The 14953-nt window shown below is 37.3% G+C and overlaps 1 protein-coding gene across 2 annotated transcripts in view; it reads right to left on the bottom strand.

Moving 5' to 3' along the window:
* PDHX (pyruvate dehydrogenase complex component X) overlaps positions 1-14953 on the bottom strand; it is a 71167-nt gene that overhangs the window by 28600 nt on the left and 27614 nt on the right. For both annotated transcript variants that reach the window (XM_006937192.5, XM_003993164.6), the window contains exons 3-5: positions 13453-13553; positions 6323-6522; positions 2810-2908 (exon numbers count right to left, since the gene is read on the bottom strand). In XM_006937192.5, coding sequence (XP_006937254.4) covers positions 2810-2908; positions 6323-6522; positions 13453-13553 — 400 coding nt within the window. The remainder of the gene's footprint in view (positions 1-2809; positions 2909-6322; positions 6523-13452; positions 13554-14953) is intronic.

The following is a 14953-nucleotide window of genomic DNA, read 5'->3' as shown; positions in this document are numbered from 1 at the left end:
CCTGGGTGGCTCAGTCGGTTGAGCGAACGACTTTGGCTCAGGTCATGATCTCGCGGTCCGTGAATTCGAGCCCCGCGTCGGGCTCTGTGCTGACAGCTCAGAGCCTGGAGTCTGTTTCAGATTCTGTGTCTCCCTCTCTCTGACCCTCCCCCGTTCATGCTCTGTCTCTCTCTGTCTCAAAAATAAATAAACGTTAAAAAAAATTTTTTTTTAAAAATAAAAATAAATAAAAGGTATTTGTTCATCACATATGTATTAAGCACACATGGAAAAAGGGAGAAATGAAGAAAGCACTATTTCATTCCTCTGCTGTCACACCAATGAACTGCCTTCTAAAATGTCACCTGATAACCAACTTCAAAGACTTTTCTCAGATCACACATTCTTAACTTTTTATCCAGTTCCTAGATATCCTCCAAAACAGGAATTTCAGCCTTCTAAAAGTTTACCTCCTGATTATCTCAATTATAACTACTGCTCTACTACCTACCAAACCTCCCTCTCTAGTTCCAAAGTGTTTCCTGCAAATAACATTCACCTCGAGGACCCTGATGCCTGCGCGGCTCATCAGCACTGATAATAAGCTTCAGAGCTACCCCATCACTCACACCACTGAGACAAATACTTTCTCAAAGCCCTTATTGTATTTATGGAGCCAAAATTTCATGACCCGGATCAGAATTCCAACTTCAGTCCTTGACTGGTTGCTATCCTGGTCTATTGTTCCACATTCAGTCCTTTACGAAGGCTTCTGGATTCTGTCCGTAGAACACTGTCTGCGTCAGAAATCTCTCTTTTACTTCTTCCACACATTCAAGCATTTTTTATCTTTTACCTGAATTACTTTATAAGCCTATTAATTTATCTCCTTACCTCAAGTATTTTCCTACTCCAATTTATCTTATGCAAATTTGCAAAATTAATCCTTCTAAGGTACAGCTATGATTATTTTACATTTCACCAAATCTTACTCGATGATTAATGAATTAAATATAGACTCTTCCCATCCCTCAGAAATATAGGTGAGTATCCCTGGTTATAAAGAAAGATGCTTTATCCCATTTTTACAGGGAGTTTACTGAAACATAGACTGGTAGATTAATAAAATTAAGGTATGAATAGTAGATACGAAATAGGGATTAATGTGGGAGAAAAACTAGGCTTAACTGGCTATCGAGATACTTAATCTTAATTTTTTATGGCTACGTTTTTAGGTCCTTTAAAAATTCACAGCCTAGGATGCTCTTTTTCAGTCAGGAGTCAGGACAGCTGATTTCCTGCTCATGAAGTATGGCAGAACTTCACAGGATGTGTTTAAGAGAACCACAGACACATGTTTGATGAGCAAATCAATAAGGCTATAATACAGATAAATGAGACTATCTAAGAATTAAGGAGGTACCGCTCCCCATAAAAATAATACACAAACATAAACTAATGCTTTAATGAAGACTAAAATAACCAATGGAAGGAAAAAAAAAAAGAAAGGTCCCTTGGTCCAGCACTGCCACTTAATAGTTTCATAACCCTTGCCCCATCGCAACTTAAGAACTTTGAAGCCAGTATCACCGATCACTTTTTATCAATATTATATGAACAGGGAATAAGCATATTGTTTTAAGACATTAACTCAATTTGAAGAATTTAATATTACTGCCATAGAAATATAACATATATCACTACTGCAATTTTACATTAGTTCATATGCCTAAAGGATTAACCTTTGTCTTCCCAATAGATCAAGTTTGAATAGAGCAGGCGCTATCTGTTCTCATACACTCCTGAAAGAAACAAAATTTAAACAAATGGTAAAACATATCAGTGTTCTTGGACAGGAAGACTCAGGATCATCAAGATATCAATTCTTCCCCAACGTAACTTACAATGCAATACAATCCCAATAAAAACATCATCATCCCCCTGCGGAGTCCCGTCAGCAGCGCAAATGAATGGTTTAAAATTCATTTGGAAGAATAATAAAATAAGAATAAACCAAGAAAACTGGTCTATTGAAAAAGAAGAGCAAGGATAACTCTATCAAATTTTAAATCTTACTTGAGAATATTTATAATTAAGAGTGTGGTACTAAGCAAGTGAGGTACTAACTCATGGACAGTGAGATCAGTGCAACAGAAGACCTAAGAGGGCCAACTGCATATGGAAATCTCTTTGGTCGTATCATTGACTAAATTCCAAACAGATAAGAATGAAAGTATTTTTAAAAGTATATATCTAGGTTTTAAAAATTTAAATGTGATCGCTAACTTATTTCAAGTAAACGTAAAACAATACAAAGGTTCACCACTCTGCACTCTAATTTTCTGCATGTATCACCATTTCTAAGGATCTGGCTTTGTTACCAAATTAGAACTGTTCTTCACTAATGCTGTAATTATTCAGAAACAACCCTTGCACAGAATATACTTTGACACTGCCAAAGCAATTAAAAATACAAAAGAACAGTATACATCCTTTTAAATCTTAACACTGAATAAGCTCTTCTTAAAATACTTTCAGAAAAGGATGATCATGGTAAATAATGGAATTGGTTGTTACAAAAAGCACAAACAGGGGCACCTGGGTGGCTTGGTTGGTTAAACATCTGACTCTTGATTTCAGCTCAGGTCATGATCTCACAGTTTTGGGAGTTTGAGCCCCGTGTCGGGCTTTGCGCTGACAGTGCAGAGCCTGCTTGGGACTCTCTTTCTGTCCCTCCCCTGCTTGCCCGCCCTCTCTGTCTCTCTCTAAATAAATAAATAAACTTAAAAAAATTTTTTTTAATTAAAAAAAAAAAAAAGCACAAACATACTCTTTAGTGAATATCCCCCGAGGGCCAGTGGCTGTGCCCTGGCTAGCATCCAGGGAGTGTTTTTCCAGAATATTACGGGCAGCTGGACTTAAACGGAACCTAAGAAGAAAACATGAAGAGATTAAGGAAACCAATAAACACTTAAATTTGAATCAAATGTACATAAACGTCAACAATTTTGCTGAAACTTAGAAAAATAAAAACTTAAAATGAAATTAAAATGATTCCCAGAGATAGTCACGGTAAAATAAATTAATCTGTACGAATCTGGTTTACTTTACTACCAAAACATTTCATACAAAGTTACTTAGTTACTATTTCAAAATACTCTTTCAATAACAGTAAATATTCAGGGTGCCTGGGTGGCTCAATCGGTTGAGTGTCCGACTCTTAATTTCAGCTCAGGTCATGATTCCAGGGTCATGACCCTGTGTCATGAGGATTGTCAAGGATTGAGCCCTGCGTTGGGCTCCGCGCTGAGCCTGCTTAAGATTCTCATTCTCTCTCTCTCTCTCTCTCTCTCTCTCTCTCTCTCTCTGTGTCTCTCTGTCTGTCTCTCCCCCTCTGCCCACCTCCCCTGCTCTCACTCTCTCTCTCAAAAAAAAAAAAAAAAGTAAATATTCAAAAGAGAAGAGCTTCTATTTCAAGTAATAATTTTTCAAATGGTTCCTAATCAAACACATCAATACGGAACTAGATAAATCATTCCTTCATTTTTTCTGTGTGTGGTTAAAATACACAAAATTTACAATTTAAAACATTTTTAGGTGTACAATTGAGTGGCATAAAGTACAATTACACCAGCCATCTCCAGAACTTTCATTCTCCCAAACTGAAACTCTGTCCCCATTAAACACTAACTCCCCACTCCCCTAGCTCCCAGCAGACAGCTTTCTACCCTCTTTACCAATTTGGCTACTCTGGGTAATTCACGTAAGTGGAATCACATTACATCTGTCTTTTTGTGGTTGGCTTATTTTACTTAGCATAATGTCTTCAAGGTTCATCCATGTCATGGTATATGTGTCAGTGTTTCCATCCTTTCCAAAGCTGAATAACATTTCATTGTATGTATACGGCACATTTTGGACACACGAGTTGTTCCCATCTTTTGGCTACTGTGAGTAACACTGCTATACATGGTTATACAAATATCTCTGAGTTCCTGCTTTCAACTTTTTTGAGTATATACCGAGAAAAGGAATTGCTTGAGTATATACCGAGAAAAGGATCATATGGTAATTCTATTTTTAATTTTTTAGGAACTGCCATGCTGTTTTCCAGTGATTGCACCATTTTACATTCCTACCAACAGCGCACAACTGTCGTAATTTCTCTGTCAACACATTATCATTATTTTTTTTTTTTAACAATGCCAATCCAATGAATGTGAAATGGTAGCTCGCTGCGGCATTGACTGGCAATTCCCTAATGATTAGGGACACTGAGCATCTTTTCACATGTTTATTGGCCATTCATACATCTTCTTTGGACAAAATATATATTTGAGTACTTGGCCTATTTTTTAAAAAAATTTTGTAATGTTTATTTATTTTTGAGAGACAGAGACACAGTGGGGGAGGGGCAGAGAGAGGGAGACCCAGAATCCGAAGCAGGCTCCAGGCTCTGAGCTGTCAGCACAGAGCCCGACGCGGGGTCCGAACCTGCAAACGGGGAGATCATGACCTGAGCCGAAGTCGGACGCTTAACCAACTGAGCCACCCAGGCCCCCCCCCTACTTTGCCTATTTTAATTGAATTGTTTGTTTTGTTGTTGTTGAATTGTATCCTTTTTATATTTTTAAAAGACATTAGTATTTACATGAAAGCATTATTTTAGATTTACTCCAAAGAGTTAAGAGGCAAAACACTTACGTTGATTATTAGACATGGAAACTGAGACATACCAAAAGGCCACACAACTACTGAGTGTCCACTCTTCGATTATGACCTTTAGGCAAAGCAGCAGGTACAAATAACTATACAGTTTGATAAAGATGTGAAAATTGAAAACTGAATAAAAGGGGCTGGGTCCAGAAGTGTGTAACTAAGAAATGGAGAGGAAGGAACGTGGTACTTGCTCCATTTTAGGGAAACAGCTCTAGGCGCTATGGACTCAGTGCTATCAAATCTTTAGATTTTTCAGAAGAAACTGAAACTTTAGATTTTTGGTAAGATTAACTATAACCAATTCAAAACTTTTATTTAAGAAAATCACCGTGTGGGCCAACGCTGTGCGGCTCACGGGTCCGCTGCTTTATAACCTACACCCCCGGGTCTCAGACTCATTAAGTCTGAGTGATGGATCGTCACAGAATGACGGAGTACACACTGCGGTCTCTGCAACAGGAGAAGAGCAGTGAACACAGCCAGGAGCCTGCCTCTGATTTTCATGGTAAATGAAGGGAAGTTAAAGCAATGCAGTCAGAAGTGCTGTGTGAACGGTGACGGGAATTTACAACTCAGCACTTCAAAATCACTGTGGATTTCTTTCTGACAAAAGCTGACATTGGTAAGCTGAAGGAAAAAATTTTTAAAAAGGAAAAATTCTGCACTTTTATTTAAGTTTGAAAGTGGTTCATAAGAGGACCCTTCTCGATGAAGAGCTTTTTCTTATAAAGTAATTTTGTATAATTATAGAGAATGTTAAAATAAATAAATGAACTTGCTAGAATTTTCTGAGTCCATCCATTTAAGCTATGCAAAGCTGAAATGAAATGGTGTTTACTAAGTGTGTTATACAGGGATAAAATTGAGCTCTAATCTGTGTCAGACACTCACATGCAGAATAGTTGCAAAGAAATGCATGTTAAGATGCTAATTCCATTTTACTTAAAAAAAAATTTTTTAATGTTTATTTTTTGAGAGACACACACAGAGAGGGAGGGGGAGAGAGAGAGAGAGAGAGAGAGAGAGAGAGAGAGAATGAATGAGTGGGGGAGGGGCAGAGAGAGAGGGAGATATAGAATCTGAAGCAGACTCCAGGCCCTGAGCTGTCAGCACAGACCTCGACATGGGGCTTGAACTCAGGAACTGTGAGATCATGACCTGAGACGAAGTCGGAGGCTTAACTGACTGAGCCACCCAGGCACTCCTGCTAATTCCATTTTACATCAGTTATACATTTAAAACTGGAATTCACATTATGGTAACCAGAATTCCATGGATGAAAACACGATCTGAAATCTGGTATATTAAATTCCATCCCAGAAGGCTAAAACCTAATTCAAGTTCAACATGGACAACACAGACTGCTTTGTTCTCCACCAGGTGAGCAGAGCTTTCCTACTACCTGGAACAGGGCAGGTATTCAAGAACTGTTTGTTTGTTGAACGAACAATGACATAAAATAATCACTCCTAGGCGTCAGTTACCTAAGAGAAAAAAAGGAAGATCAGCCACTTCATATATAAGGTACAAAGATGTTTGATAATGATTAAGATACCCTAGGAGTTGCCATCACTTTTGGTTTTGTTTTGTTTTTTTACATCAGCATCCAAATAAACATACTCACTGCAGTTTTCCCGGTATATGTTCCTTTTTGACAGGAGTAGAAATCTGTGGTTCTGGCGAGGGGCAAGGCACTGATGGTTTTGAAGCTGGTGACGGAGGACCTACATCTTTGGGGATCTCAACATGTTTCCAATCTTCTCCTTCTTCAACTAGCAAACCAATTAGTGCACCTAGCCGTATATTTTTAGATCCTTCTTCAACCTATATTTCAAAAAGAAAATAACTGCAGAGATGGAAAGGCTCATGACCTCACCAAGTAGTTTACATAATTCTGTACTGATTAAAAAGATCTTAATTTGAGCTAAAATCTGCTCCCAAGTCAGCCTGCCTCCTCCTTCCACCCACCACCGTCCTTTCCTGCCTTCCCCCATGTATGCCTTCCTTCACCATTCTCCCTCTCCCAGTTATTCATGCGACAGCCTGAAAAAAAAATCCAGAATCTCTTCTCTGACAGCTTTCAAATATGTAAGAGTGATCATACCATCTTCCTTTTGATGTCAATCGTACGAATCCAAACAGGAGACTATGGTTTTATCCTTCAACTGCTTGTCTTTCCCAGACAGTTTCTACACAATGGCTTAGGAATTCCAGGAGCTCACAAGGAATTAACTCTCCTAAGTGAGTCCTACTGACTAATGTTAACATAAAATATGTTCAGTGAACAGTCTCTGGAGAAAAGAATATCCCATCGTATAAACAGAATTGGTTGACTACTCTGGTTAATGTTGGTTTCTGTCTTTCCCTATATTTAATTTTTTCCCTATGTATCTATTTACAAAACCTGAGAAATAAAATAAAACCCCATGAATTTTTACAAGTACAACAGAAACACACTGGTGACTCAGCTAATCAAACAATTTTTCATAGAAAATGTCAATTAAAAGAATAAATAAGATTGAAGTTAAAAAAAAACTTAATGTATTTTAAACATTTCAGCAGCATTCATTTATAAAGGAAGAGTTGCTTTTTATTTAGTTAGTAAGATAAGTCCCTAGAGAACCTTCAGATGACAATGTTTTTAAGTTCAGTCAGTACTGGAAGAAAATGTCATTCCTTTAAAATTTGTATTATTCTCTTTCAATTACATTAAATAAAGTTCATTACCGATGTAATGTAGTGAATAATAGAATGCGAGGCTGAAAGATGTGCACTAATAGAGTAATTATAAGAGCTTAACTCCTAAAATGGGTATGACATTTCTGATTAACATTAATTTTGATGATTATCAGTATATGCACTAGTCTAAAAATAAATAAGTTATAAGTTCTGGAAGTTAGGAAGCTTTCAAAGTTTACTAATTACTGATGGAGAAGAACAGAAATAACACTTGGATGAAGCTAAATACATATATAAGACACAGGTACATAAGATAAGGACATTTCATGAAGTGCAACCTGTGAAAAAAACACAAAACAACCCAAGAACAATTTGTTTAGCTGTCACATACTGAAAAGTTTTAGTTCTGTGGACTACTCATTTTTTTTTTTTACTATTATGTCAAAAGGATAAATTAATATTATTTCAAATAAAATTTTTGTTTTAAAACAAAATATACACTCAACATGGATCAAGAGTGGACAGGAGAGGAGTGCCCCATTGGTAAGGGTTGGAAAGTTGCGCTTGAAGGGCCAGCAGGAGGCTGGCAGGACTGGGGAGCGGACAGTGGACGGCAACGAAAGCAAAAACAGGCAGGAAGGCCTGGGGCAAACCTATTTCTCCACCGGACCACACACAGGCTGCTGAACTCCATCCCCAGACACAGACCCCAGGGATGGGGCCTCTTTCTTTACAAGAGACATTCCCATAGGCTGAAATGAATCACGGGCAAATGTGCTCCATACTGCCCACCGGAGCTTCCTCAGTGTATCTGCTAATAGGAGATATTGAAGTCAGCAGAATTTCCCAACAGAGAAATTATTTGAGGGGGCTCACTCCACTCAAGTTGCTGGGAAAAACTGTATTTTGATTGTGATGTTAAAAAATAATAAGTTAAGCAATTATTTAAATATTTTCTTCTGTAAAATAGGACAGTGTGAGAGCTGCTGAGCACAGAAGGAGCATGCGCTGCGGTCAGTGGCGTTGAGCCGAGTCGCATGGCTGACTTGGTTTGAAAACTTAGTAACAATTTTCTATCATGGTTCAAACCATTATACAGCTTTAAACTGTATTCTTTAATATACACACTTTAACTCATGTGCACAGTGAACTTTGGTCTAAAAGGAAGGCACATAGAGGCGCCCGGGTGGCTCAGTCGGTTAAGCGTCCGACTTCGGCTCAGGTCATGATCTCGCAGTCAGTGAGTTTGAGCCCCGCATCGGGCTCTGGGCCGACAACTCGGAGCCTGGAGCCTGCTTCGGATTCTGTGTCTCCCTCTCTCTCTGCTCCTCCCCCACTCAGCTCTGTCTTTCTCTGTCTCAAAGATGCATAAATGTTAAAAAAAAAATTTTTTTAAGGAAGACACATAAGAAATACTGACACTGACAACAAATCAATGGCAAGCTAAAAATGCACAGCGGGGAGAAAAAAAACACTCATTAAGTCTTTGAGTAACAGTTTGGCATTCAATTGCCAGGCACTGTTCTAGCACTGTGTCAACTCATTTAATTCTCCTAACAACATTACAAGGTAAGTGCTATTATTATTCATGTACAGATGAGGAAACTGAAGCACAGAAAGGTTAAATAACTTGCTCAATAAGGGAGGAAAGGGACCTAACAATAAAAATTATATTGAAAAACTACAGTCTTTAAAAAAACACCAGTGACACAGTATTAGCGTGAGATGCAGCTAAGAAATTGATTGGAGAACACAAATAGTACCAAAAATAATGAATCTTTGTTTTTTAATTTTCGGATGATCAAGTAAGCCCTGTCCAACGTGGAGCTTCAACTCACGACCCCGAGATCAAGAGTCACCTGCTCCACCGACTAAGCCAGCCAGGTGTCCCTAGGGCAAGTATGTTTTACAATTTTGCTTTAATATCCATGGATTTCAGAAAAAAAATCTATTCTTGAAAATTGTTTTGAATAGTAATGGTCTACCAATATTATAAAATCTATCAGTGAATGTTTTGCTAGTCAATAAATTAAAATTTCAAAAAATTACAGAAGTTCAAATAATCTTCACATCCCCACCCTTTACACCCTCAAAAGTATCCTGGTTTATAACAAATCATATAAGAAGCCAAACCAAACGATCTTTAATAAATTCTCTAAATATGTCATCCTAATATGCTATTTTATTAATTTATCACTTAAAACACGTGCTGTCCAATTTGCCAGATAAATTTAAGACTAAGCTTATGAACTGGCATGTGTGTAAAAATTTTAAGGTTTTCCGCACAGCAATTTACCAGTGATTAAATAAGACTTTTTAACAACTCCCTCATTAACTGAACTAAACTGGAAATGAATCCTAAAATTATCTACACTGACAGCAATTGCTCTTTATTAACATTATTAAGAGCTTCTAAGCTTTTTTCTGGTTCTAATTAAAATGTAATAATTATTAGTTTATATCTAAAATGGAAATCAGATGCAAAAATTACGAATGAGAAGAGAATGAAATTGGGCAGGGGGAGGAGAAGAATACAAAAACCTCTCAAAGACTATGCAAACAAACCTCCATGAAGAGCAAAACAGACAATAATTTCTAATTGTTTCAAAAACGTGGGCAAACTAAAAACTAGAGCTTTTTGTCATCACTTGCCTTTTGATGAGATCAATCATCCAACTCCTTGACTCTGAAAGTAAAGATCTCTTATATGTATTCTTATTAAAATCATTTTATTATTTGCTCATATGAGAATTATTCCACAGTGAAAGACAGGTGTAACTGGCAAGAGGGTGGGAGGGCTGAGAGTGGAGTAGGGTGAAAGACTAAAAATCCCCAGTAATATCACCTTGATTTTTTTCACCAGAAAACTGTGTACATTAGGACATGAATATACTCCCATTCCTATTACCCAAAACGCACGTGGAATAATAATAAAGCCACAAGGCCCTAAAATATACATACAATCTGTTCTTTGGCAAGGAAGTAGCCATTTGTGCTGCTAAAGCCCTTATCAATCACATACTCCCACTAGGCCCCCTACCTTTTCAGAACATTAGGGGCCAGATGAATAGGCACTACCGACCTCTAATACTGTTAGCAATGTGAAATGCATTACAAAGCAGCTAAGTGGGAAAAGCTATCAATTCTGAAAGACTTTTATAGTCAAAGGACCCAGAGCTAGGTCTAAGAACACAGCTTGCCAAAAGCATACACAATAAAACGTAGCTGGGTTTGTTATATATTGTAATTCAAGCAATCTTTTCCTTTTTCAAACTCTGCATAAATTAGTTAGAAACTATTTTTTTTTAATTTTTTAATGTTTATTTATTATTTTGAGAGAGACAGAGAGAGAGACAGAGAGAGAGAGAGAGAGAGAGAGCGAGGGAGCACGAGCATGAACGGGGGAGGGGCAGAGAGAGGGAGACAGAATCTGAAGCAGGCTCCAGGCGCTGAGCTGTCAGCACAGAGCCCAACACGGAGCTCGAACCCATGGACCATGAGATCATGACCTGAGCCGAAGTCGGATGCTTTTGGTATGAATATTTATATTTTCCTTATTATGAAGGCATAGAAATTTTAGTTTTCCATTCGTATTTCCTCCAAGGAAGTGTTTTCAACAATGTGTTTTAACGTGGCTGTTAATATTGTAGATGACAAGTAAAGGAAGTTTGATAATCAGAATGTAAAAAGCAACATATAAATGACTAGAAAAAAGGGGAAAGGTTTCTAGTAGAAAACACGAATGGAAAACTATACATAGATCTACATCTAAATAGACTGTAACATTCCAAAGTGTAGCCTCTGGATAAAATGTACAAAGGAAGGTGTTCTATCCATGCCCAAAACAGAGGTGAGCTGGTGTCTCAGAACTGAAAACCCATCAACAACGGACTACTAATAGATGTGCGGCATCTCTGTACCAAACTACAGAGGCCCAAATGAATACTAACCACTCAGTCGCAAACAACGAACACAAATTATTAGGTAAAAAAACAGACTGACATGCGAGCTAATGGTCACCAAGAGCTGGGTGAGTAATTGTAATAATGATGAAGACAGCAATATATATTGACACTTGGTGGGCAATAGGTCTTGTAATGAGTATATATGTATTATCTCAATCTCTACTACTATCCACGATGTAGATAGTATTGTCATTATCCTCATTACAAGGAAAAAGGCACAGAGAGGTTAAAGAATTTGCCAACTATTACATAACTAATAACTGGCAGAATTTATTATCTATATGAATGAGGCAGCAGTTTAACTCCAGAGCCTACAATCTTAGCTGTTACAACATATCATTACATGTTCTAGAAGAAACAAACACGCTCCATCAGTGAATATATCATGTAACCCTAAGTAGGCTTTAAGCATTTTATTTTAATTTTCACAAAAATGCTACTATTTCATTATAAAAACAATATAGCTATTATAGAAAATTTAGACAATAAAGAAAAATAGAAAATATGGGGTAGGAGGATCTTAGTTCCATCCCCCAAAAACAACTGACATTTTTACAACGCTTTAATCTTTTCTATACATGTTTTTCTTTAAAGTCCTATAAGATTGGGGCACCTGGGTGGCTCAGTCGGTTAAGCGGCTGACTTCAACTCAGATCATGATCTCAAGGTTTGTGGGTTTGAGCTCCACAACTGGGCTCTCTACTGTCAGTGCAGAGCCCATTTCGGATCCCTGTCTCCTTCTCTCTCCCAAAAATAAATAAACATTTAAAAAAATTTTTTTTAAGTCCTACAAGATTATAATCACTGCCCATATACAATTTTTTAATTTTTTAAAATGTTTTATTTTTGAGAGAGAGAGCAGAAGCAGGGGAGGGGCAGAGAGAGAGGCAGACAGAAGATCTGAAGCAGGCTCTACGCTCACAGCAGGAAGGCCGATGGCTGGGCTCGAACTCATGAACCACAAGATCATGACCTGAACCAAAGTCAGACGCTCAACCAACTGAGGCACTCAGGCGCCCCTGCCCATATACAGTTTTAAAAGCGTTTTTTCAAAAAAATTTAAAAATTTTTATTAATGTATAACATGTAAAGAAATTACATTTTTTTCTAGAAACAATTTTTAATGGCTACATGATATTCCATGTTTTCTTCTGTTAACTAACCTTTCTTTTATTGCTAGACACTTTGATTGAACGTCTGTACTAATAGCTTCCACTTCTAGTAATAGCATTACAGTATTCAAGGCATAGCTCCATATTTTAAATTAGCGAGAAAGCAAAGATTGCCCAGAGAGGAATATTCAAAATTACTGCATCTATTTAAATTGGGATCTCAAAGGAAATGACTTCAGTTTTGCTAAACCCACAAGTATATATATATATATATATATATCATTAAAAAGCTCATGAAACAGAAAATATACTATCAATAGACAAGACTGTCAACTCAACTATATTTAAGTATGTGAAAAATACCACATATGTATCTTTTTATATAGATATTTTTAAATGATTGCAAAAATGTCCAAACTGTAAGGATGAGTCAGAGTTGGACCAGGCCACTGAGTGAGGCTATGAAACCTATAGACAAGAATCTGCACTGGACAACTTAAGATATTCTTGTCTGGAGAACAGGAGCTGAACAGATGGTCACTTTACATACTTCCGATCCTGGGAGTCCTGGGGACAGATGAAGAAAGGATTTCTTGATTTCGTGTGATACAGTAAAACGTTCCTTCTTTCTGGTTTAACTGACTACAAACTAGGAAACTGCTAGTGCTGAGCTTTAACCTATTGCTTTGTCTTCAAATTCCACCTCAAAGAGCCTTCTCTCTTCTCAGGCCAGAATGCTTCTCATTCTCTATGAAGAAACCCAAAACACTGAGTACCATTGTCATGGTTGAAATATTTCCATGTTGTCTGATCATCACTGGCTATTATCAGACCTTAAAACTCAACTATTTTAAACATCTGAATTAAAAATGTATTATGTACATACAGATAACACAACACTGTAAATACAGTGGTAAAAATAAAGGGTGACTCTAATTCAAGGAACTTCCCATTTAAGAGATCTTCATCCTGTTGAAGACATCAAAATATAAACTTACCACTATTTTGGCCAAGATGCCATCATCACTTGCATCTAAGGTAACCACAGCTTTGTCAGTCTCTATTTCACATAAGGCATCTCCAGCACTCACAGCTTCACCTACAAAACAAGACTGGGTTTGTTTTGTTTTTTTTAAAAAAAAAATATGAATATTAGTATGTGGGCTGGAGTGTGCTTAAGTAAAACATAAATAATAAATACCAAAATATTCGGTAGCTACCTCTGGGCTACAGAATTACAAGTAATTCTCATTGTATATGTGTGTGTGTGTTTGCACGTGTGTATAAATGTATGGTTTGCTGTATTTTCCAAAAGCTCTATAATGGACATAAACTATACCTGTTATAATAAAAGACAATTACAAAAGATTACTGAGCAAATGTTAAAAAATGAAGTTTACATTTTAGAGACAATAGTAACGAATGCATATTCTCCTCCAAACAAATCAATTCCAGACCCATTCCTTTCTTTTTAATATATTTTGACTATCATTCCATGAAGAGAAAAGTTTTACAATTAATAGCGCTTCTGGGTTAACATTGTAGGGTGAGTTCAGAAACCCTGTTGGCACTGCAGAGCATAAATAAAGTGTATTAAACAAAATGAGACAATGTCATAGACACAACTGAGGTCAGATAAGAAACACGTCTGTGCAACAGAAAGTATGGAAACTCAAAAATGTTGAGCAGTACCTGCCTTGCTGTTTCTGGACCCAGAAGCAGGTGTGTGTGTTGTGTGGAGGGGGTGATCAGCGGGGAGAATGCAGTGGTTTTCTTTGGAGTAAAGAGAACTAAAAGTGATTTGCTGAAGTGATTTGCAAATCAGAATCTCCCCTTAAAGCCAGGGCTGGATCAGTGCCTTTACTCAAAATAGGGGGCTGATTAAGTGGGCAATGAAGACATGTTGACTAGGACTATGGCTTTACAAAGAACTGCAGTAGTCTAGGAGGTGGGGTACAAAACACTGCCTTAGTACCAGGATCTGAGCCAAGCCCCCCTCTGTCTCCATCACTGCATCCTACCAATATCTCCAATATCAACAGCAAAATCCCTAGACTGGGAGTGAGGAAAGGGAGGGCAGGAAGACATTGAAACACAAACAAAAAGCCTTCCACTGAAAAGTAAATTACAAAATGCAATTCCAAAACATTTGAAGAAATTTAATGCTAGGAAAGAAAACCACAAAATCAATCACTGAAAAAAAATATTTCAGATGCAACTCATTTAGTGCAGCCTGCCAAAGATTTTTAAATAAGTATTTTGAGGATGCTCAGAAATACAAATGAAGGTAAAAGGCCCATCACAAGAACAAGAGATAAAAAACAGTGTACAGAAATGAAACAAAGTAATATCACGTAGGAAGGAATTAGAAATCTTGGAAATGAAAAATATAGTCATTGAAATAGAAACAATCAATGGGATGTACTCTAGACTGGACATAGTGAAGTGAATTAGTGAATTAAAGGTAGCATTAAGGAACTACTTGGAACTTAATACAGG

Source organism: Felis catus, chromosome D1, assembly GCF_018350175.1.
Source record: "Felis catus isolate Fca126 chromosome D1, F.catus_Fca126_mat1.0, whole genome shotgun sequence".
NCBI classification, from domain to species: Eukaryota; Metazoa; Chordata; class Mammalia; order Carnivora; family Felidae; genus Felis; species Felis catus.
Note: the sequence above shows the minus strand (reverse complement) of the source record. Positions and strands in the feature narration are given on the sequence as shown.